Here is a 24,683-nt window from a genome sequence, read left to right as displayed (position 1 = left end):
GATCACATTTGTTTTTCTGTCACACAAACTAAGTGGAAATTCTGTGCGTGTGCGACTAAGTCGATTTACGGACTTTTTGAGTACTTACAGTGCATAAACTTAGACCCCGTTTACGGTGCGGGGCTGGGCCGAGCCGCGGCCGAGCTGCAATCAAGGACAACCTCAATTGCGAGGCCGAGCCCCGCAATTTAGTCCGTTTACACTGCCGGGCTCGGCCGCGCTTTTGATTCGAACCTTTCAATATTTTGTCGTAGTGGCGCTCTACCCTTTTAAACAAACGCAATTTGGTATTGTCTGGTTTTCAGATCCTTTGCCAACTGAATTCCGTGGCGACGAAGTCGCCGTTCGGGCAAAGGCCTTTGTCGAAGGAGAAAATCCTTTGCAGGACAAAACCACCTTAAACTATACTAGTTTTCGACGTTGAAGTAGTTAATATCCTGAATAGCGAAATAGTACAGGCGAGGGTTTGGAAGCCAGACTAAAATTGGCCGCGCATTTAGCCCAGTTTGCGCTTACACTGAGAAAAAGGCCGGGCGCGACCGCGGCTCGGCCGCGGCCGAGACCACCTCCAGAGCGTGGCCTAATGCGAGGCCAATTTTGGCCCCGCATTTGGCCTTTTGCGCGTTTACACCGAACGCGGCCGAGCCTCGCACTGTAAACGGGGTCCAAGTGATCCTCGGCACGTACAAATAAAACATGACAATTAAGTGTTTATAACCATCCTGGCTTTAACAGTGGCCTTTTAAAACATGACCTTTGACCATTATTTACATAACCAATATGACTCCCTCTAATCTTGCTATCACAATGATCAGTTCAGAGAGCTCTTACAACTATATACAAGCCTGTGAGATTTACCAGCAGTAAAACCAATGAAGCCTCCGATACAAAACAGGGGATATAGAGCAAGTGAGTCTGTTTACATGAGAATGTGATTTATCCTGGACGAAAGTGATACCTCAATTAAAGAGAAAAGGGCAAAACATCACCTTTAACCATGTAACTATAGGTCTCCTCCAACTAAGAGTACACTTTGAACGTAAGCTTATACGTGAATGATAATTTATGACGATCTCACGTGATCGACACACATTCAAAGGGGACAGTTAGAAGTGGAAGGAGTGCTTAATCGTGTCATTAATTCCTAATCAATGACACCACTACTTTAGGCATATCATAATTTCTCATCTAAAATCAATGGCCTATAGGACTCATGCACCATTACTTGTATCGTGCATAAACTTTGTTTTTTAAGCTTTGAGTGAAACGTGTCATACCATAATTCTGTAATTCCATCAGCAGTGATCGATATAATAAAGAAGAAAGATATATCACCGTATTGAACGCTTAGAACCTAACGGGGGGGGGGGGGGTATTATAGCATGATACTCGGTTCTTTACTGCCCAGATGCCAACAACACCCATCACCCACGGCTACGCATAGAGAAACAGCCATGGCGAAAATAAAACTTTGCTTTCTCGTAGGCAGAATGACACAGAACCCCGTCAAACACACTTTTATTGGCAGGGATGGGCATGAAAAAGTGTATTACTAATACTAAACAGCGTATGCATTCCATTCATGTGGCGCGAGATACCTCTATAGCAACATAAAGCCTGTCTTCAACTCCGTTGGTCGAACAATGGCAACCTGAAATTTCAAAGAGATGAGCGAGACGCTATATACACCTGGCCCAGAGTTAATTTATTCAGTTCTCATTCCTACTTTAAGTTGGGTTATGCTATTGTAATCATTCCCATCTGCAGTATAACAAAACCAAAGTGAGGGAAAAGGGGAGAGAAAAACGAGAGGTGGCAAAAGGAAAACTGCATGCACAACTGCAATCCATGTCATTGCGTGTGACAGGTGAAGCAAATGTATTAGTTGTTATAGCAGTGGTTTATGAGCATAAACTGGCAAATAGACAGACAATGTCAAATATAAAAACCATCAATTTAATGTCAGAGAAGATGGTAAACAAGATGCATTGAAACTGTAACTAAATCGCTGCTCTTCTACTCGATCACGGAACGTCTAACTCTATATTCAACAAAAAACAAATGTTAGGGGAAAGAAACAAATTTAGATATAACATTCTTAAATTAAAAACAAGAAAAAAAAATGTCCACGTCAGGATTAAAAAAAAAAACGCCGCACGAACATGCATTATATTCTAGATGGGAATACGGTCTTGATGCAAAGGTCCAATGATTGTCTCATTACTTTAAAAGCAATCTATGGTTCCCTTACCATCACCAGTACCACACCACAATGACGTCTCTAAAATCAATGGTAGCACATTTATCATTGCATCATGCATTAACTCCCTTTGCCTAAACTACCAGTGGAACGTGTCATATTATATTGCGTATTTCGATCAGTAGTGATTGACTTTAAAGAAGAAAGATGATGCAAAAAATTGAACGCTTACCACATTGCTTATAGGGCTATTCCAGTTTGGTACTGATCTGTTCTATTCTCCCAGATGCCAGCAACATAATATCACCTATGGCTAACTAGTGAAACAGCCATGACGAAAATAAACGACAGAGAACCCCGTCATAATCACTACACTTGGAAAGGTGTTGCCCGAAATTCCTCATTATGAAGCAATATCAAGTCACTTCCTTCCCTGCCTGTCTTTAACTCCGTTATTTGGTCAAACAATAACCTGGAATTCCAAAGAGATAAGCGAGACGCCATGCACCTGGACTAGAGTTAATTAATTCAGTTCCCATTCATGTTAGTTATGTAAACGAACACGTTCCTAAATATCCTGCTACAGTATAACAAGAACAAATGAAGAGAAAAGGAAAGAGAAAACGAATCGTGGCAAGCGGGACACTGTAACAAGGGGAAATTTACAACATTAAGTGTGACAAAATTATTGAAGCAAACCCAATCTCCAAACTCCAATACAAAGCAAGGGAAATAGAGCAGCCGTGTTCACGGGTTACGTACACTTGATAAAATAATACGATAAATGACATCGGAGTAAAGCTGAACTGCCGAAAAAAAAAGAGAGAAAAAAAAAGAAGAAAGAACGGATAAAAGTCCTGCGGGGGTCGAACCTCTCGCCTTCCGGTATGGCGTTATGAAGAACCAGCGCGCTAACAGATTATGCCACATTGCTGTCCTGAAGATCGAGTGCAAAACTTAAATGTAAATACTATTGTGACAGTGTCGACTTGTGATGGCGCTATTCAATTTCTCACAAGTGGCAGCGTGGATTCGATCAATATACAGTTGCAAAGAAAAATTGGGAATCGTTCCGTACAGATTGCATTCTCATTTTCAGTTTTAAATTGCAAAATTGTCAACCTGATGAGGAGATTTGAAAACATAAAATGCATGATTACTAAAGCTTATTGTCTAAACTACAACATATTTATGTTTCAGAGGAAATGGAGCAAAATCAGATGAGGTAAAGGTGCTTAAACGTTGTCAAGTCAATGCATGGTTTAAAAAAAAAAATCACCTCCCATAGACATAACACGTAAACTTGTCTGATTTTGAGTCTTTACCTTTAATCACAATTTCTAGTGTGATGACGTCATCATATTTCAAAACCATCACATGGACTTGAAAGGCAAATGTTCAAACTGCAACATATCTGAATTTGGGATAATATTGAGCTTAAACAACAGAGATACGAGCAAATGAATGTCAGAAACAGTACCTCAAAAAAATCAATTCCACTTTTTTCATCTAAAATGACGATATGATGACGTCATCGCGTTTTCCTGGCAATATTGATACCAGGAATGTTATTTACAATTCATATACTTTTGTAATATGCAATAGAAATATAGGGTCAACGGACGATTTAAAGAGCCATGGCGAAATAAACAAAGACATGTTTTTTCACTATATTTGCAGAAAGACGCGCACGTGGAATTTCAACTTTGACGCCAGTGCATTCCTTTGTTATAGGTCGAAATCGATCGGAAATCAATGGATATTGTTACTCAAAGTATCAGGAATCCAAATCAGTCAAAAAAATTGCATTTTCATGTTGCTTACGGGCTCTGCGCGCGGAATTGCGCGGACGGACGCGCACGCGAGAAAATGTTTGAAACGCTTAAAATTGTCTGAAACTTCGAGATTTCCCATTGGGAAGTCGTTTTGAGCCTTTTAAAATTTTGACGCGCGCTTACGCGCGCGTAATGATGACCTGTGTAACTAGCGTTAAAAAGTAAGATAGAGCGTGACCTGAACTTCATGTCCACCGAAAATGATACAGAAATGACATCTAGTTATGAAGTTATGATCGATCATGTGACAAGGTCCGAAAATCACAAAATGGCGCCTAGATGACGTCATAGATATGTTACTGTCATGAAAACCTTATTGTGGCTAGATTTTGTCATGAGACATGTTGACTGAAAATGTCATGTTATTTCGTTATGTCATTCTTGAGATATTGACGACACAAAATTGTCCAGAAAGAAAGAAGAATAAAAAAAAATAAAGAGAGATTTTGACAATCACAATAGGTGATACGCTGATAGCGTATCACCTAATTAACACACTTACCAAAATAAATAATCTTTAAAAAATGTTTCATAACAAAGTTTACAATATTTTGTTCTGTTAAAAAAGTTCACATAACCAGTCCATGAATGAATAAGAATATGTATAATACATCTTATTCAATTAAAAAATTGATATTATGCATATGACATATGGATGGATAGATAGATAGATAGATAGATAGATAGATAGATAGATAGATAGATACAGATAGATAGAGAGATAGAGAGATAGATAGATAGATAGATAGATAGATAGATAGATAGATAGATACAGATAGATAGACAGACAGATAGATAGATAGATAGATAGATAGATAGATAGATAGATAGATACAGATAGATAGACAGACAGATAGATAGATAGATAGATAGATAGATAGATAGATAGATAGATAGATTGATAGATAGATAAATAGAAAGATAGATCAATAAATACACATATGTGTATACAAATGTAAATAATTAGAGAGAGATGCAAATGAAAATACAGCTTAATGAAATTATTTTGCAGTGTATCAAATACTTTTTCATTTTTCAATTTCACATTTACCCTGACTAGATGATGTTCAGTATGATTTCAGGTTCAGTGCGAGCACCAGTGCTAGTGCTATCTCAACTCTAGCACTGGAGATAAAACCAAACTTGAAATCGGTGTTGGGAGGTTGACTTCAAAATTAAGACATATTTCTGGTAGTTGGCATTGGGCCCTGGTGAATGCTGTCTGCTGAACCAAGTTCCACCATTTTTGTTGGCGATTTCTGTGCTTTTTTTCCCCATTGCCAAACACTAGTCTTTAGAGATTATCATCTTTGTCATTTCACGTCTATAATAGATACACGTTGTACATGCAAAGTCTACACTAATGCAATGGTCACCCACATACCGTACATAGAAATTGCTACATAAATCTGAGCCTGTGAGCAAAATTTAAGATCGTTGTGTTTTGGAAAAGGGATAAAATTTGTGGCAGTTTAATCCCTCTTCCTCATTATATGTCTGAAGCTAAGCAGTCATGACTACGTCTTTTGATGTTTTACTTTAACCATGTGCCATCACTTTCTTGGTCGTGTAATTCCTGCAGACTTTGCAGTGGTTTGTTGAGGCCTAGTGTTGGGAATCAATAATTATGATTGGTATCATTGCGTTAATCTGACCATCGGTGTTGGAGCTCCATTTAAGGCAGTTTGGGAGATGGCACTTGTACTAGCACTAGCACCGAGCTTGAAATCACCCTGTGTAAACATTAACGGTGAGAAAAGGATTCAGGGGGTGTGATGCCAGCTTCAAACTGGGGCTTGTTTTGTGGTGAAAGAAAACGTCCTTGTTTTTTTTTTCATCAGCTCTGTGTTATGCTCAAGAGTGATGCTTGCAATCTCTTTGTAGGCCCAAGTGCATCCCTTCCTTTCCCTTGCAATTCCAGTGATGGCCATAAAATTATTGCCTGCCTATAGGCTGTAGTCCTTTGCGAAAGCCCAGATCAGCAAGGTTAACTACATCGTGACTGGGCATAAATCCTTGTCCTGATACATACATATTCACTTGGCAAAGCCATTACACTTACATGATAAACAGCGGTTCGTCATTGTTCATGTATTTCAATCTGACCCAATTTTGTGAAGGTCTTCTTTCCAATTTGCATATAAAAAACCCCAAAACAGACAATCTGGTGCTGTTAAACAAAAATAGAAATGAAATGTTTTATGCATCAACTTCACCATTTCAATGTGTATGTGGCATATTCATATATTCCTATATATCAGCGTGAGTTTGACATATGAGTGATATATACCTATATGTTTGTAAATGTGGAACGTATCATACACATATGGGAGGCTGTTTCATTACTTCTTTTCTGATGTATTAGCAAGTGCAGCACATGTATCCCTAGGTAGTTGCACGGAGCTTGACCTGATTTGAAAGTGTGATTAACAGGCTCATTTGTAATGCAGTCGCTGCTTATGTGTGGTCTCGTATTACAGGCTTTCACACGCAGTCAGCCTGGGTGGGATAAAGATCCAGTTATATTTGTCACCTGTGCTCATTGGTATTCCTCGCACAAATTCCCGCTAACATACGCATAAAGGGGGAGCTTCAGATCTTGTGGGTGTTTGCGGGTACAGGCTTGAGCAAAACTTAGATGATGTTGTGATTGGGCTTTTTTCCATCTTCTTTGGTTGCCATAGTTACAGTCTGAGGCCAGTCTTCGTGCAAGCGTGGAAGCCATGGAAGCAAGCCTGAATGACCTGAAGAGGAAAAAAGAGGTGTGTGCTTGAGTTGATAACAAGAAGAATCGATCTATTTTCCTCCAAGATGTCTTGTACTGACCTATGTTAGTGGCAATATTATTCCCCCTGCCTTCTGAGAGAGGCAAGTCTAAATGCTTTTTTATTATGCAATAAAAGTGAAAATACAGTGCACTCCCGTTATAACGAAATGCTCGGGACCGGCAGTTTTCTTTTGTTATAAGAAAATTTCGTTATAACCGAACAGATACAATATACATGTATAACGAAAACAAGGAAGCCATGCATATATGATATTCTGTTTGTTGAATACTCGTCATACACTGGAAAGCTAAGTGAACAATGAAACAAATAGTTAATCAATTTCAGATTATTGTATTACAATAACACAAGTCCCCCTCGGAAACTGTGCATGACACACCAAGCGAACACACAGTGATGTGACGCATTCGCCCATGCAGAGACGCTGTCAATGCCTTGTTCCGCTACGTATTTTCGAAAGCGATCCGCATTTCGTTATAACGGAGCACATTTCTTTTGTTTTTCTTTGTCAGTGGTGCTCGGAAAAGACTTCGTTATAGCGAAAATATCGCTATAACCGTGTTCGTTATAAGCGAATTTTGTACCATAGACTATAATGGCGATAATTTTGGGACCAAAAGTTTTACTTCGTTATAACAAAATTTTGTTATAACCGTGTTGGTTGTAACGGGAGTGCACTGTATGTTGATATATCTTTATATTTTCTTTACATCATTCTATACATGTGACATCACAAACTGTAATAGTCTTCTCATCCATCAATAGTTGCACTGAAACTTCAAAAATTTGTTACTTTTGAAAAGATTTTCAGATTCTCCTCAAACTCTCACTGATTGTTGCATTCACTCAAACCACACATATATTAAGGTGAACTTGTCCTTTAACTTGAACATTTTTGATAGTCTTCGGGTTGGGGATGTTTGCTGAAGTCTTGACTACCAACAGAGCCAGGAGTAGGTTAAACGTGCAAATAACTGATGAATAATTTATATCTTTGTAATGTTTCTCTATAGGACGGACAAACAAACACACTCTGTTGAATTATGACGTCTTGGATGCGAGTTGTAGTGATGACTCAATTCATTTGAATACCAGATTTAGAGGAGGGAGGAAGAGAAGTTGGGACAGAAAGGGGGTTAGAAATGCATTCAAATCAAACATGTACATTCTGATGGTGTAAATCTAGCCACACATAATTGCTTGACCACTCCTTGTTGTGCAATGCCACTGTACTCTGTGATCTTGACCGTCGGGTTGGATGATGTTTGTTTGGACAGGAAGCAATGGAGGAGCTGAAGATGCTCCAGGAGGCAGTCAAGCGGAACAAAGGCGACATCCAGCGGGCAGAGGAGATGGCGAGGATGAGCGTGGAGAAATCGGACGGCTTGAGGTGAGACAACAAAGAAAAAATTCCCAAGCCGTCTTGTTAACCCGTTGAGGACGAGTCCTGAGTATACTCGGGCAAGTGTCTATGGGAAATGCATGTTGTAGCAAAATCAGTCTATCCTCAACGGGCTAGATGATGTCATGGACTTGCTTATAAAGGGAAAACAGTAACACTTAATGTGAAACCCCCAAGCAGTATTCTTTTCTTTTCCTGTGATGCTTAGTCAAAATTTAAATAGATAGACCACATGCTCCTATACTTTTTTTTTCTGTGCCAACTTTTGTTGTGGCAACTGGTGAAACCATCACTGTCAAAATGTCAGAGTATATGTAGCATTCTATGGCATTTCTTTGGAGTCTACAAACTTTCCCTGACTAGTACCGAGCTGATCCAAATTGCCCTACATGAGCGTACATAGTGCTGAATTGATTAGTGTTTTTTGGTGTGTTTTTTTTTTACAACTCGATGGAAAAATTTCATGAATTTGAAGGAGCTTATCCCTTCCACACTCTTGCTTTGTTATAACCTTTTCTGTGCTGATTTGCACAGAAAACCCCATAGCTTTGTACATATTGTCCAAAATCCCTGGCACAGAAAGGGTGAAGTCAGTTCTGTGCTCTCAAGATGCTTATTCCTAACCTCCTTGGATGAAAAAAATGGATTCTTGATCCCTCACATTAATATTATTAATAATTATAATATTATCATTATTATTATTATTATTATTATTAGTAGTAGTAGTAGTAGTAGTAGCAGCAGCAGCAGTAGCAGCAGCAGCAGCAGCAGTAGTAGTAGTATTGTTATTATTATTATTATCATTATTATTATTATTATTGTTATTATTATTATTATCATTATTATTATTATTATTGTTATTATTATTATTATTATTATTATTATTATTATTATTATTATTATTATTATTATTATTATTATTATTATTATTATTATTATTATTTTTATTATTATTATAATGTTGTGATTTATTTGGCATTTGCAAGACAATACAAGTGAATGATCAAACAACAGATAAACAAACAAAACAAGCAAAATACAGGGGTACAAGATGTCAGGCTCTCCCTGGTCCACTTCTCTAAGTTGCCGATGGAAAAAAGGCAATCAAAAACATCTTTTCTTGTCAAGTGCTTTTATCCTGACACATTATGGAGCTGTTGAGACAAGCTGGATAAGACCCCGGACTGTCAATCATGAGGTCCTGGGTTCAAGTCCCGTGCCTGCAGCAGTTGTGCCTGTGGGCAAGGCATTTCATTCTCATTGCTGTCTGTCCCTTGGTTGCCTGCGTGCAAGCATTTTAATGCTTCCTCAGTGGCCACATGTAAAAGAAACCATACTGCTGTGTCAATTATCAATAACTCAGGATATAGCCCGCTGCACACTACACGACCTGAGGGTGTACAACCTTCCGACTGTCGGTTTGACGTCACCAACACCGAAGCGTCGTCCCATGACCTGATCAGAAGATTATGGCATATTGAATTTTTTCAAATAGTCATGCACTTGTAGCTAGCTGCTAGCTACGTGCACACTGTGTGCTAAAGTGCAAGAGAGGCAGGTTGCAGGTCCTAAGGTCAGGTCGCATAGTGTGCGTTGCCAGGTCACATGACCTGATCTCATGGTTGGAAGGTCGTATGACCTTAGGTTGTGTAGTGTGTAGGTGGGCTTTAAAAGGTATTAATTAAGTTTGGCTGCGTTTAGCTGTCCTCCATTACATATTCTGTGTTCTTTGATGCATAACTCATTTTGATGAAGGTTATCACTGTCATTTCATTCTTCTAGAATTAAAATCATCATCATCATTTTTTTTCTATGTTACTACACTGTTAAGTTCATTGTTTGGAGACCTAAGTGACTGATAGGATACAAATCTGAGTTTTTATGAGTATTAATTATCTCTTCATCATTTGATAAATCTACATGCCATTTTAAAACATTTCCTTTGCGAAACCTGCACAGGTCGGAGTTGATGGTTCTGGAATACCAGCGAGACCAAGCCAGGATGGCACTCAAAGACCTGGAGGAGGGTATCGCTGCCAGGAGGAGTCCCCACCAAGGAGAAGAGACACAGGGTGGGGCTGGTGACCCGCTGGCACAGCTGGGCCTGACTCCAGAGGAGGTGAGTGCAGTCTCTGGTTAAACATGACATTACCAAATGCTATTAAAGTGGAAATTTTTGAGGTGTTGAAATTTTCATGCATTTTGCACAACCAGAATCTAGGGCAAAACATAAAGCACAGTAATATTTTTGCTTGCTATATGCTCTCGTAGTTAATATCTTGACTCTGTGGAATCAAAAACATGCGAAACTCATCTTACCTGATGGGGTACAAAAAAAAAAAATTACTCACACAAAAGTATCCACTTTTACAGTAGCAAGATTTTCTTGTACAATACTGATGACATGCTGCTAGAATGGGTTGGAATGTCAAGTAAGATCATTATCCGTAGCAGGTACATTTGCAAAAAAAAAAAATGTAAAAAAAAAGAATGGGATGCACTGTGGATCCAGTTTGCTATCCTAGAGGAAGTTACCCAATCCTTAATGCATCTGTAAAGTACCTGTATCAATTACAGGAAGCACTGAACAAGATTGTCTTGCTTAATAATCAGTCCTAATCAGGAAAAAAATGCCAAACAAAGCAAACTATATTAGGAAAATCCTAACAGCTTTGGTCAGCCGTTTTGTTCAGCTGCAATTCTAACCTGTTTCATGGCACTGGTACTTTAAAATGTTAGCATGACCACTTGAATGATCAATCTAATTATTGAATGAATATTTCGCCTAGCAGTCACATTTTTTTTTTTTTTTTAAGTGAGAGAGTTCTCATCAGCAGAACACTTCTTCTCTGCAAGTCACAAGTCTGCTCCCATTTCATTCTCACATATTTATTATCATCTGTGATCACAACTCCCACACTCTTACACCATACATTTTGCTTGATGCAAATGCATTGCACCCTAAAACTGCTTCTCAGAAGTAATTTGGATTGACTGAGAGATGATAACAAAGATGCCTTCATGTGTCTTATTCCGCTCATGTTTTCATTTCCAACTGTAAAAGCTCCAATGCGCACTTGTCCCCTTTATTCATGCAGTAGCCAGTTTGAAAGGTTGAATATTTTACCTCCTATTCTGTCTGCCAACAAGCCTCTTTATATTTCTGTCTGTCTGTCTCTCCCTCTCTCTCTCCTTATCTCTCACTCTATGCATTCCCCTATCTGTATATATCTATCTTTGTCTGTGTTTTTTTTATCTCCCTATTCTCGCTTGATATGTTTTCCTATTTCTCTTCTTTCTCTTCCATTGCTCTCTCTCTCTCTCTCTCTCTATCTACACTTATTTCTCACTGCATATTTCCCTCTCTGTGTATATATATCTTTGTCTGTTTTTTTAATCTTTTCTCTCTTGACATGTTTTCTTCCTCCCATCTTTCTCTTCAATCACTCCCTCTCCGTCTCTCTCATCTCTCACTCTGCATATTTCCCTCTCTGTGTATATATATCTTTGTCTATTTTCTATCTTTTCTCTCTTGATATGTTTTCTTCTCCCCCATCTTTCTCTTCAGTTACTCCCTTTCCATCTCTCTCATCTCTCACTCTGCACATTTCCCTCTCAGTGTATGTTATATATCTCTGTTTTCTATTTTTTTTCTCTCTTGATACGTTTTCTTATTTCCCATCTTTTACTTCCATCAGTCCCCCTCTCTCTCTTTCTCTCTTCCTCTCTTTATGATATTGACACATACACATAAACAAACAAACAAAACACACACTCTTTCTTTCTCTAACTATCTCTCTCTCTTTCTGTTACTGGCACACACAAATACTTTTTTCTCTCTCTATTTCTTTCTTATAGTTTTCATTTTTTTTGTGGTGCATTCTGTCATCTATCTCTTCCCTGCCAGTCATTTCCAGATATGTGAGCATCTTTCTCTATCCTGAGTCTTACTTCTTTGTGTTACTGACACACACCATTACATACACCTACACACACAAACACACACACACACACACACACACACACACACACACACACACACACACACACACACACACACACACACAAACATTCTCTCTCCCTCCCTCTCTCTCTTTCTCTCCTATTATTCATTTCTCTGTAGTACATTATATTATCTATCTCTTCCACGCCTGCTGTTTCCAGATATGTGAATATCTTTCTCTATCCTTGAGTCTCTCTTTCTCTTTCTTTCTTTGTATTTACTGACACACACACACACACACACACACACTCCCTCTCTCCCTCTTTCTCTCCTATTATTCATTCCTCTGTACTACATTATATCGTCTATCTCTTCCCCACTTGTTTCTGCGCATATATCTCCCCATCTATTCCCACGTCTCTCTCCCTATATCTATCTTACTCTCTCCCTCTCTATTCTTCACTCTCTCTAATCTCCGTCCCCCATTTTCTCAGCTCAGTGTCTCCTTTCTTTACTTCATTCTGGTATTTTGATTTCCCTCTGGATTGTGCTGACATTTTCTCTTTCTCTGTTCCTGCAGCAACTTGCCTTTCTCCGTCTGAGATTTTCTCTGTCTTTTCTGTCTGTTTGTCTGTCTGTCCCTCTCTCACTCTTTCTGTCTGTTTGTCAGTTTCTCCCTCTCTCACTCTCTCACACAATCACTCTTCGTTCTCTCTACTTAACTCTCTCTTGGCAGTTAAATCATTAACTACTGCCCATTCACAGTCTCTTGGTCGGGATGAAAATCTGGACACATTTTTCGTGATAGATTGAGCATTCACAAGTGGTCTACTGAAAATAGCTCAAATGTGCAATGGTGAACCAGCTACCTGCAAAAACATGCCTCGCAGTTGATGACTAGTACCGACATACTGAGAATGGCATCACCATGGAGATACATCATCAATACATTTCAAGAGGGCAGCTGCAAAAAAAGTGACTTCTGCCTTTAAATTTTGTTTGCAGGACGAATGTTGGGTTTGCTCTTTTGAAGCTTAACAGTTTAATGTAAACAGACGACGTTCAAGACTAGAATCCTGTAGCTTAGATACAGATATGATTACTGTAAAACCAGAAATTTTCTAATGCAATTTTCACGAATTTTGCAAGGAGCCAAGATTTGTGAGAGTAGGATGCAGTTTTAGCGCTTAGAGACATTTATAAATGTGATAATGTACTATACAAGTATTGAGCATGCAAAACTTCTTGTCTACACAATGCAAGATGCAATTCGTGAAAGTTTCATGCTGGGAAAGAGGCCATCAGCTCCAATTCGCAACAATTTCATGCCGCATATGTTTTTGCTTTTACAGAATGCCGTAATGACAATGATTTTATTTTGGGTTTAGATCAAATGCCGTAATGACAATTATTTTATTTTGGGTTTAGATCGTTGCCGTTGTTAACGAGAGAGACCAGCTGAGGACTCAGCTGGAGGAGATGGGAAGCCGGGTCTCCCGGGCGGAGCACACAGAGATGGAGAGGCAGCTAGACCAGACCAGACAGGAGCTGTTTGAGAGCCAGAAGGCCAGCAGGATCAAAGTGGAGAAGATGGAGGAGGTATGATGGAGTGGGGGAACTTGGTTTCTTTGAGGGTTGGGGTGCTGGTATCTTTCTTGAAATTAAATAACAATTCTTCAATTGTCTTCAAATACATTTTTCTTTCCATTCTTTGCTTAGATGTCAATGTGATGTAATATTTTGGCTCAATCATTGTAAAAAAGAATGCAATCTGTAATAATAATTTGTAATAAAATCATTTGTTGCTGATTGGAGGTGGGCTTGCATCTCCTTATGATATGTAATGATGATTTTTACAATTTTTCTTCGATTCCAATTTTCTTTCCATTCTATGCTTTGTATTAATGCGTTGTAATGTTTTGGCCTATTCATTTTTTTTTCTTTAAGTGTGTTTGTAATGATCTGTAAAAATAATTAGCAATGACTTGCTGAATTCCCCTTTGAACCTTTTCTCTGTTTGTTTGTTTCCAACTATAGGACCTGGAAGAGAACAGGGGCAAGATTGAGAGTCTAAAGCTGATGGAATGTGATCTCAAGAAACAGCTCCAAGAATTACAGGAAGCTATGACAAAAGCAGAGAAAGAACACCAAAACCAAATTCAGGTTTGACTTTGCTTGTAGTTCTTATGTCTTTCTAATCTTCATCCGTTTTAAACTCAGATTTGGAATTAATGCTTGAAGGGATTTTTACTGGGACCGATATTGTCACTTGCCTGATATTGTGGTACATATGATCACTGATATGAACCTTCAATTCAATTCAATTCTTGTAGATAGATCCAGTGAGTGGTATTGGTATTTTGAATATTTCAAAGTGAACTCATTGATGTGAAGTGTTTTAATTGGAATTTGATTGGAATTCAAGCATTAAAGAAAACACAAAAAAGTGTCAACAGTGTAAGAAATTAATAGTGGAGTGCTTGTGCATGTGATGACTGACTTGCCAATACAAAGGGATATTATCTGGTGAACAAACATAACAAAATAATTATGATATTAACCATCACAACATTTAGTTCTTCCTCAAGTTTAAACATAATGATCAGATAATTCATATTTTAGATTTTTTTTTGCATTTAGTTTGGAGCATCACATGTAAGACTCTAAATTAATTAGGACCATGTAAACATAAGTAATCATTAAATGTAATGTTAAAAACTGCACTGATTCTTACGAAATATGTGACACTTATTAGCTTAAATGCACATTTCAGAATGACTTTGTGGCTTGTACAAACATGCCTGAGGTCTAACATTTGTTCTGTCTGTATTCTATGGCTACTATTAATTCCTGTTCAGGAGAAACACTCAGCCCTGGAGGAGCTCCGGACGAAGACCACCACGGAATCCGCGGAGAACCAGCTCAAGCTGGAGGAATCCACCAAGCGGGTGGCCACCCTGGAGAAAGCCCTGCTGGACAAGGACGTGGTGACCACACGGCTCCAGGAGCGCATCCGCGGCCAGGGCCGGGAGGTCCTGGAGCTGACCAACAAGGCCGAGGCGCTGGAGAGGCAGAAGGATGCGACGGCCCGCAAGGCGGAGATGACCACCAGGGTGGCCGTGGTGGAGCTGAGGGACAAACTCCTGAAGGAGAAGGAGGAGGAGCTAGATCAGGTGAGGCATCACTATATGGGGCATGATGGAGACATAGAGTGTTTGGTTTGGTGTGTCATCCTCTTTCAAAACTTTTCACCAAACAACCAGGAAACCATATATTTTTAGTCAAGATTGTCTAAAGAAATAACAGAACAAATAGACTGTGTATATTTTGGTTATTTTGTGTGATATATCATAGACTTTAGAGTTATTTGTTTCATGTGATAAGTTGTAGATTTCTTGCTTTAATCAGGATGTTAAGTAGTTGACTACATATTTCCTTCTAATATGATGGAAAAACAATATCTTGAAATATATGAATGAACATTTCATCCTTATTCCAAATACAATAAAGAGTTGTAAATTTCCATGATCAATTTAATTAGTAAATTTGGACAATGACCGAAAGTAAGCTGTGACATTTGGTGTTGTTATTTGTATGATAACAATGAATTACATTTTTTGTTTGTTTGTTTTTTTTTGTAGCAAAACATTGATGTATATACCTATTGTTTTCAAAATGCATTTTGTTTGTTTTCTTTTTTAATGTGTATGATATTCATGAGTGCCAAAAGGCATTGTTATGCATTTGTGATATAACTATATTTCAGGAAAATCTGAATGTGATAGTTTCCATGATCATTTATTGAAGTGCAATGTTTTGAGCATTATCATGTTTTACATACAGTATTTGGCATTAAAAACCTCATCCCCTGATTATACTTGACCTAATCGCCGGCAGCTGTGATGAGAAGACTATAGATTCATTCATTCATTTTTTTTTTTCATTTCTAAACAATTTACATGTATAGATGAGTTGATTGCATTATAGAACTATCAAATACTGTTCTTTAAAAAATCATCACTGCAATAGATTCTGTCCTGCAGATGTTTAAAATTTAAGTGCCATTTCAAATATTAATTTAATTTAAAATATGTTTATTGCTGATTGGTGCAATTGCCAGTGCATGTGTTGTTGATGGACAATTGAGCAAGGTTATTCTATGAAAGCAAGATTTCATCTAATTTGAATAATTTTGAATTGACTGGCCCAGACTGTGGATGATATAAGCAGAGGGATAGAAATGCAATGTGTAATTATGAATATAGCTTGTAATTATAGTTAGTATTTGCTTTTGATACCCTTGAAATTTGCAAACTGGTATCTGACTGAAAAAAAAAAAATTGGCAAAAATTCTAGACATGAATAGCATGATATGTAAATGTATATCTCACTGACTAGTTCACCCAGTGATTAATCTGCTCACAGTTGTATTGTAGCTAACAAAATCTTTTGACACACACACAAAAAGAGTTTCGATCACAGTTTGTTCTCACCCAAAATCAATGCTCAATTTTTGTTTTGTTTTGTTATTGTTGTTCGGGGGAGGAGGCTGCATGTGCTGATGATGCACCTTGTTGAAAGTTTGTATATCACAAGTTAAAAACTGTAGAAAAATAAAGACAATCTCAAATCAAATGCAACACTATTTCTGTCTCCCCTCACAGCAAAAGAAAATGTTGGAGAAAGCCCACACAAACATCCTCACCAACCAACAGACTCAGGCTGCGGAGAGGCAGGGACAGCTTGAGAAGGAAGTGCAGGTGGGAATAGCTGTGTGTGAATCAAAATTTTTGAAATGTTGGAAATGTGTGTCCATATCTGATTGTTTGAGTTGTCATGGAAACATCAATATATAGATAAATCTTGATTGAGATTTACAGTGGTGCATTGAGATAAGTAAATCAACTTATTTCTGTTGTGATGAAGTGATTACTAAATCCATTATCATTGCCATCATCTGGTTCATATCAGTTGAGGTTTTAGAGGATAAAAGCACTTACAGCAATTATCAATATGTCAGGAATATGAAATTCAAAATCTTACTTACCTTTTACACTCAATGCATTTTGCAGCATTGGTTACTTGATGCTGTTTTAACATACAAAAAGTTTTGAAACTATTTCATTTTCCTGTTCATAGAGGTCTTGATTATTCGAAGTTCATTAGTTTTCCATCCTCGTTGTCAACAGGAGAAAGACGCGGAGCTGAAGGAGCTCAGAGAGAACCTGAGTCAGCAGGAGGTGTCTTCCAGGAACCTTGGAGAGCAGCTTAGGAAGGAGGCAGAGGAACAGGTAAGGCCATGGAGAAATCATCCTTTAAGATTAGTAGATCCATCAATCTTAATCCTCACTGTGCCTTCTTTGCTGATTAGTAGTGATGTCTGGAAACTTATTGTCAGTGAATACAGATCACCTGATCTTCCTAATCTTTGTTGTGTCACCATGATCTTCTTGCACTTTGCTACACCTGAGTTAAAATCTGCAGAGTGGCGATTTCTATCTGAAAAAAAAATCATTCTCTCATTTTTCTCAATGTAAAACTGGAAGCTTTGAATCACAACAATGGATTTTTGTATTTTGGTCAGGTAGTGATGTAATTAAAGTGTGCCAGTTACATCACTGACACTCTTGTAATCTTTTACTGCTTCACCTCCTTGTCCCTCCACGCCAGATCAAAAAGGCTCTTCAGGAGCAGAAAGCAGTCTGGGAGGAGGAGGCAGAGAAAGAGAGACAGAAGGAGGCTCTGGCCAGGGAGGATGCGGTCGCCATAGAAACCAAGTATCTGAAAGAGGATCTGAAGAGGGAGCAGCAGCTGCGCGACACGCTCAAGACGAGCGTCAATAACCTGAAGGAGGTGATGATAAGACCTTTGGGTCAGCATGCGGCGTTTTCAGTCATGTCAAGATTATGTATGAATGTGTTTAGAAAGACAAAAAGATATGTGCATGAGTCTCACATTACTACTGAAATCAATATTACCTACTGTGTTTATGTGTGAGCATAAAATGATACCAGCTTTTCATGATGTACCATTTTCTATCCAAATTTCCCGTTTCTCACTTTGCGATTTTCCGCTACCATACGAAGACATAAACTCCCCAACGATCCGACTTCGCTGCTCAAATGTTCGTAAGAATTCCGAAATCTAAGAGGGACTATTCCTTCTAGGGAATATTTTTTTTTTCAAATTTCTTCTTTTGCTCGGTCGCATTTGCGTGCTCAATGTCAATGCGTGTGCAAGGCCGCTGAAAATGCATCGCGCTCTACACTGTTGGTGCAAAATTGCACCGGGGACGTTGCGGCGCTCGTTGGTGGCCGAATACTGGTGCAGTAGACATTTGCATTCAACCCTTGCATTGAATAATTCCCGTAGACACTAATCATAGGGGTAATTGCCTAGGAGGTACGTAAATTTTGTTTTTCTTTTTTGCTTTTGTGGATACCATCAAAGATCGTACACTCATACGACCTTTGATATTTGATTATTTTTCAAATTAACATTGATTGTTTTTTTCGTTGGAGGAGCATTTTGCTCGGTCGCAGTCACACTGCACGATATGCGTGCTCAATGTCAATGCGTGTGCAAGGCCGCTGAAAATGCATCGCGCTCTACACTGTTGGTGCAAAATTGCACCGGGGACGTTGCGGCGCTCGTTGGTGGCCGAATACTGGTGCAGTAGACATTTGCATTCAACCCTTGCATTGAATAATTCCCGTAGACACTAATCATAGGGGTAATTGCCTAGGGGGTACGTAAATTTTGTTTTTCTTTTTTGCTTTTGTGGATACCATCAAAGATCGTACACTCATACGACCTTTGATATCATCACACTCTCGGCTTGCTATAATCAAAATATCCCGCAAGAAAACGGCGTATTTCTCGATTTTTAGCGCTTTTTCCGCGACCCGTCGCGTAGACAATACTCTTAAAACTGGACTTAATTCGCTAATACCGTATGTTATATGTCATTTGCCTGTGGGACTGTCCAAAGCGTACACTTTTTCTTCTCTCACTCTCTTGGTTACATTATTTTTCATAGAGCCTAACATATGATTTACATAATTTTACCTTCCGTTCATTTTCAAAAGCAACTCCTGATAGTATGTTGAAATGTGTATACACACCAGTAATACAATCTATTGCATAAGTAGTAAAAAATTCAAATTGAAGAGTCAGACTTTTGAAACATTTTTGCAGGTTTTGAATTTCATGTGTTTTCTTTACAATCCTTGTATGTAGCAGGAAATATGAGGACATGTAGTTTAACCTGTTCCATACTGAATTCTGAAATCCCCATAGACTTAATACACAGGCCACCAGGCTCCAGTATGGAGAGGGTTAATCTTGCTCTACATCTTTTGTCCTATGCTCGTGTGTCGTAAAGACCACATGGTGAATCAGATTGTGTAGAAACATTTTGTCCAAACTTTTCTTAGTTTGTTGAGTGATGACATTCCTGTGTTCCTCATGTTTTCTGACCAGGAAGTGGAGAAACTTCGGGATGAAAACATGGCCGCTGGTCGGGAGAAAGTTGAGGCTGTGTCCAAAGCCAGAGAAGAAGCCAGGCAAGAGATTCAAGTTCAGCTTAGTCAGATCAGAGAGCAGATGGCACAGGTGAGGGCTTTCATTTCCAAGCATTTGTGTATGTGTACTGCATACGCCAAATATTTCATGAGGTTTGTATTTTTGCGAATTTCGCGAGTCGGGTGCTATTCGCGAAATTAAAGACACGCAAATATATTGACTCTAATCCTGATGTGAATGTGACGTACGCGTGTACATTTCTCCATTTAGTGCAGGACTCCACGATCGCGAATTCAACCGCTCGCGATTCGCGAAAATTTAGACTCGCGAAATATATGGCGTATACAGTACATGTGTGAGTGTGTTTATTGTGTTTGTTGAGGTCTTTTGTGAGTTTTTTTTTTTCTATGTGCATGTGTATTTTTCTGTTGTGTGTGTCTTTGTGAGTTTTTTTTCTCTCCATACATTTGTGTGTAATTATATCTCTTTCCCTGCTTTTCCATATATGTATACCCATGGTATGTAAATAAAAACACATAATATCATGTGCAGCAAAGGAATGTGGGATTTGTACATGTGTCTACTGTATAAGTTGATATTTTCGCGAGGGTTTGATATTCATGAATGTCGCGAATCACAGTTGGACCATGAATTTAACAACACGCGAAAATATCATCATGCGCTAAGGTAATAGTGCACTTTAGAAGGCCTCTGTGTTAATTCGTGAAAACAACATCTCGCGAAAATGTCTGTGACCTCATTCACGAAAAAAATCTGTACGCGAAAATAACAGCGTGTACAGTATATGTATGTATATCTTCCCCACATTCCTTCTCTCCTCATTGTTGTTTGTGTTATTGGGCTTGCATTTTATTTTGTGTGTGAGGTTGTTTGACATATACTTTTTGTTCAAATAGAGTGTGAGCGAGATAAGGAATAGGAAATTTGTTCAAATGTTTACAAATAGGTGTCAATACATACATACATGCATATATATTTGTTTAACCGTGCTGGGGTAAAGAAATTCCACAAAGGTAAGTTCATACATGCAGTTTGTGGGTGTCACTTCAAGCATTCTGTGCAGTTTAGTGTGAGTGAGCAAAAATCAACACATTTGACATTGTTAAACCTCAAATCAATGACTTGCTGTCTGATTCTATTAGGGTGTTTGAAATCTTTGGATGCTCTTAGCTTTCACTTTGATCTTTCTATTCTTCTCTGTTGAGTAAACCAGCCTCCTGAAGGTTACAGTACAGAATGTATTCAGAGAGGAATCAACTCAGTGGAACATTGACAGTCTGTTTGAATGTTTTTTGAGAGTCATTGCAACAATATTAGTTGAACACTTTAACAAATTACTGAAATTCTATAAGTTTAACTCTTTATGTGCCACGTTCGCACGTCCAACTCGGTCGACGGCGTGCCAACTTCGCATATTCTGCTCAAACCCACAAACCTGCCCAAACCGATAAATAGATCGCCAAATGCTGCAGTACATTGAAAGCTGTTCTCGCGCTTCCTTTTGTCTCACATATAGCTTGGATTTTATGTGGTGATCCAATTAACCATCAAATGGTATTCCCCAATAGATTTGCATGTAAATTCTAAATTTCTGTCACTGTTTTGTGTGCAAAAGTCATGCCTTTACAATAATGTAGCTACTGGTCATTTCAAAGGAAAACAATCATAGATTTGTTATACAATTTTCATCAAAGCAAAGCTTGGCATTTTCTCTACAAGTTTGCTAACTACAGGTCCAGCTTAGCAGAAATTTATATTGAAGTTTTATAGATTAGGAAAAACAGAATGTTTCTCAAAGCTTGACTACATTGCAGTCTCAGAATAATGTGGCACACAGGGGGTTTCCACCATGACACACAAAGAGTTAATGATCCATAATGACTACCGATCAGTGTTTTTCCTTTTTCTTCTCATTTAAGCATTCCTTTCATTTTGTATGTTATAAGGGTATTAAGGTGACTTTTGATAATTACTGATATTATGATTAGATAAACAAAACTGTTTGCTACATTTTTTATTCCGTTAAAAGGGTGAGAATTCCTCAAAAAATCTGTCATACCACATATTCACCCCTCTGAATGAATACTCTCTTTCTTTTATTTAGTAGGATTTATCTTGTCAGGACATCTTTTCTTATTCTAGATTAAGCAAATGATGTAGAGAGGAAGTATAAATCAAATCAAGAAGTGAGAATATGACCAGGAGCTAAGATAGATTTAGGTCTGAGAAAAGAGTACCTCGTAGGGCCAATGAAATTAGATGAGATAGAGGCTAATATGTAATGACTAATTATTGTACACACAACAAATGTTCATTTCATGATGGCATTATTATAGAAATTGAATAATATTTTATTTGAAAGAAAGATATTATTCAGAGGGATGAAGATTGAGGTTGCGAGTTTTTTCACTTTGTCTCCCTCTACAAATTAAATTTGTTAATGTCGCAACTACTGATCTATAAATTAGCAAACATGTCGGGTTCGAGTCCCACTGATTCTTGTTTCCCGACATGTTTGTTAATTTACAGATCAGCAGTTGCGATCTTAACAAATTTAATTTGTAGACGGAGACAAAGTGAAGAAACTCACACCTAAATATTTTATTTGTTATGTGATTATCAATTCTTTTTCAAAAATCCTATGGTTTGTACAAAAGAAAATGTATTTGTTTGTATATTACACATGTCATGAAATTGCAGAAATAAATAAATATCAAATATCAAATTACTACACTGATGGATTAGAACTGCAACATCTTGACATTGTTAGAAGTTACAGGAAAAGTCCTTTCCAATTACGGGAGGGGGATTGGGTTGAAAAATTATATATTTATGACATAAGAAACCAAAACTCGCCAAAACTGTTATATGTGTCATGTGCGAGTAGATAGAAGTTGCTCAACTGATGCTACTTGAGCTATAGGCAATGACAAGCGACTGAAGTGTGACAAATGAGAGAGAGAGAGAGAAAGAAATAAAACATTGCTTCTGAGAGTTAGTGAGGACTGAAGTAGCTGTAATTTTATCTCCCCACTCCTTGGTTGCCGGGGGAAAGAGGAGAAGATGTTTATGGTCATGGTGCCATCACCATAGCATCAAGGAGTGGACTTTCAAGCCAATATAAACTCATTATTATGGCCGGTAATGGTGCACGAACTCTGAAGGGCCACAAGTTCTACCTCAAGTGCTTGGAACGTCATATTCTGTAATAGATTGCCTGCACTTGAAGCTTGATAAGCAACACCTTCTCACTTTATGGGCAGCCAAGACTACAGATATTGTGTAAAGTATTCACTATTTTATTTGGATAAAGGCAATAGTTAACCTGACTCAAAGAAACTCCATTGTTTGATCTGAACAAATCTTACACAAAAAGTGAAAAATGCTCGTGATCAAGTACTCTTGTTAGTATACAGATGTGATGCCTATTATGTTTATATATATATATATATATATATATATATATATATATATATATCTTGTTTGTGTTTGTGTAATTGTTAAACCTTTTAAACTTTTATATGATACCCTTGGTATATAAACAATTAGCATTTTAACATTGTTATATATATATGTGGTAACATATGTTCTCATGTATTTAATTCAATTTCATCTTCTTCATTTTGGCCTTCTTTTGCATGGTTCATTGTTTGTAGTTTTGTTAATATGTAGCACTGTGCAAACCACCCAGGGATCATCATTGTAGATAGCTAGCAGTCAAATAATGTTACAGTGATATCAAAATGTTTTGCTTGTTTGTATTCATACCACCAAATATCAAGTATTTTAAAAAGTCACATATTTTGTTTGAGTGACCCTTTCCTTATGGCAATTGGGCATACTTTGTATTAACTGCGTACAAAAACATAAAATGGAAGCACCATAAAAGTATAGAATTAAAGGTGTGCAGCATGTCCTTTATTGGCTGGTCATCATTTTTTTTAAACATCTGCTAGCAGACTTTGAGTGTTTACAGAGCAGCTCTTTAACAGATGTTGGGCAAACATCAGGGTTTTTTGTTGGTGGGGGGGGGGGGGAGGGGAGGTCAGGGGTATGGAAAAGGCTAAACAAACAGGAAGGGTTATCGTTCAAGTGGATTGCAGGCTTACCCTGCTCATTCAATTGAGATTAGGCGCGCTCCAAATGGATTGAGCAAAACCCAACGATTTGGTCTGATCTGATTGTGTTGTGTGTCTGTTGTTATGGTAGTATGTGATGTTCCAATGTTGTGTTTGTCTCCCATGAGCTGTATGCAGTCACATCGTTTTTAAGAGACATATAATCACTGGATAATTTGATGTCTTTGCTCCCTGTGGAGGAGATATGGATAGAATTACAGCGGAACTATGCAGGGAATGTCGTCAGCCATGTTGGCGGTGTGTTTGTTTTCATGTCTGGAGTTTCGAGACCATGTGTTTCATTCGCATTGACTGGTGACTGAGGACTCTATCAATACTCCTCCCTTGAACTCAGGCAGAGTGGATATTGTTTGTGTCTCATGCATTTGTGGTGCAACAAATGATGTGGATGTGTCACCGTCTGAGGGATTGAGATATAATATATGTGCATACAAAAAGCTGCAGTTTTCAAAACCTAAGTCAGTCTTCTCTCAAATGGAGCAAGAAAGATTTTGACTATGGGGACCAAGGAAGATTTTCTCCATCTTATTGTTGTTGCTGTGCAAGCTTTGAAGGTACATTATCAGTTTGTTTACTTTGGTTTGTCAAAATATGTTTGTGTATGTTTCACATTTGGTAAAATTCCCATGCATTTTGACTTGTGGATATTGGTCTGGAAAATGTCAATTAATGTACACTAATCAGACATGAAACATATTTTGCCTAGCTGTGTTTTATATGCAACTCTTACTGAGTTATTTTGTTTTGCTGCTCTCTAATATACTCTAATATAAAGACTGTAATTGTACTGTATGTAATGAGGGTATATATTCATAGAGATAAAAAGCTCAGTA

General features: G+C 38.1%; 1 protein-coding gene across 1 annotated transcript in view; it reads left to right on the top strand.

Annotated features, from left to right (window-relative positions):
- The window catches only part of LOC139711440 (uncharacterized), a 57,533-nt gene that overhangs the window by 13,618 nt on the left and 19,232 nt on the right, over positions 1 to 24,683 (top strand). Inside the window, exons 3-12 of the mRNA XM_071623321.1 lie at positions 6,720 to 6,797; positions 8,099 to 8,211; positions 10,183 to 10,342; positions 13,595 to 13,765; positions 14,204 to 14,329; positions 15,025 to 15,339; positions 16,831 to 16,926; positions 17,356 to 17,457; positions 17,837 to 18,019; positions 19,649 to 19,780. Coding sequence (XP_071479422.1) covers positions 6,720 to 6,797; positions 8,099 to 8,211; positions 10,183 to 10,342; positions 13,595 to 13,765; positions 14,204 to 14,329; positions 15,025 to 15,339; positions 16,831 to 16,926; positions 17,356 to 17,457; positions 17,837 to 18,019; positions 19,649 to 19,780 — 1,476 coding nt within the window. The remainder of the gene's footprint in view (positions 1 to 6,719; positions 6,798 to 8,098; positions 8,212 to 10,182; positions 10,343 to 13,594; positions 13,766 to 14,203; positions 14,330 to 15,024; positions 15,340 to 16,830; positions 16,927 to 17,355; positions 17,458 to 17,836; positions 18,020 to 19,648; positions 19,781 to 24,683) is intronic.

This window comes from Diadema antillarum, unplaced genomic scaffold (genome assembly GCF_040938485.1).
Source record: "Diadema antillarum isolate AM-2024a unplaced genomic scaffold, OU_Dant_1.0 seq00001659_RagTag, whole genome shotgun sequence".
NCBI classification, from domain to species: Eukaryota; Metazoa; Echinodermata; class Echinoidea; order Diadematoida; family Diadematidae; genus Diadema; species Diadema antillarum.
Note: the sequence above shows the minus strand (reverse complement) of the source record. Positions and strands in the feature narration are given on the sequence as shown.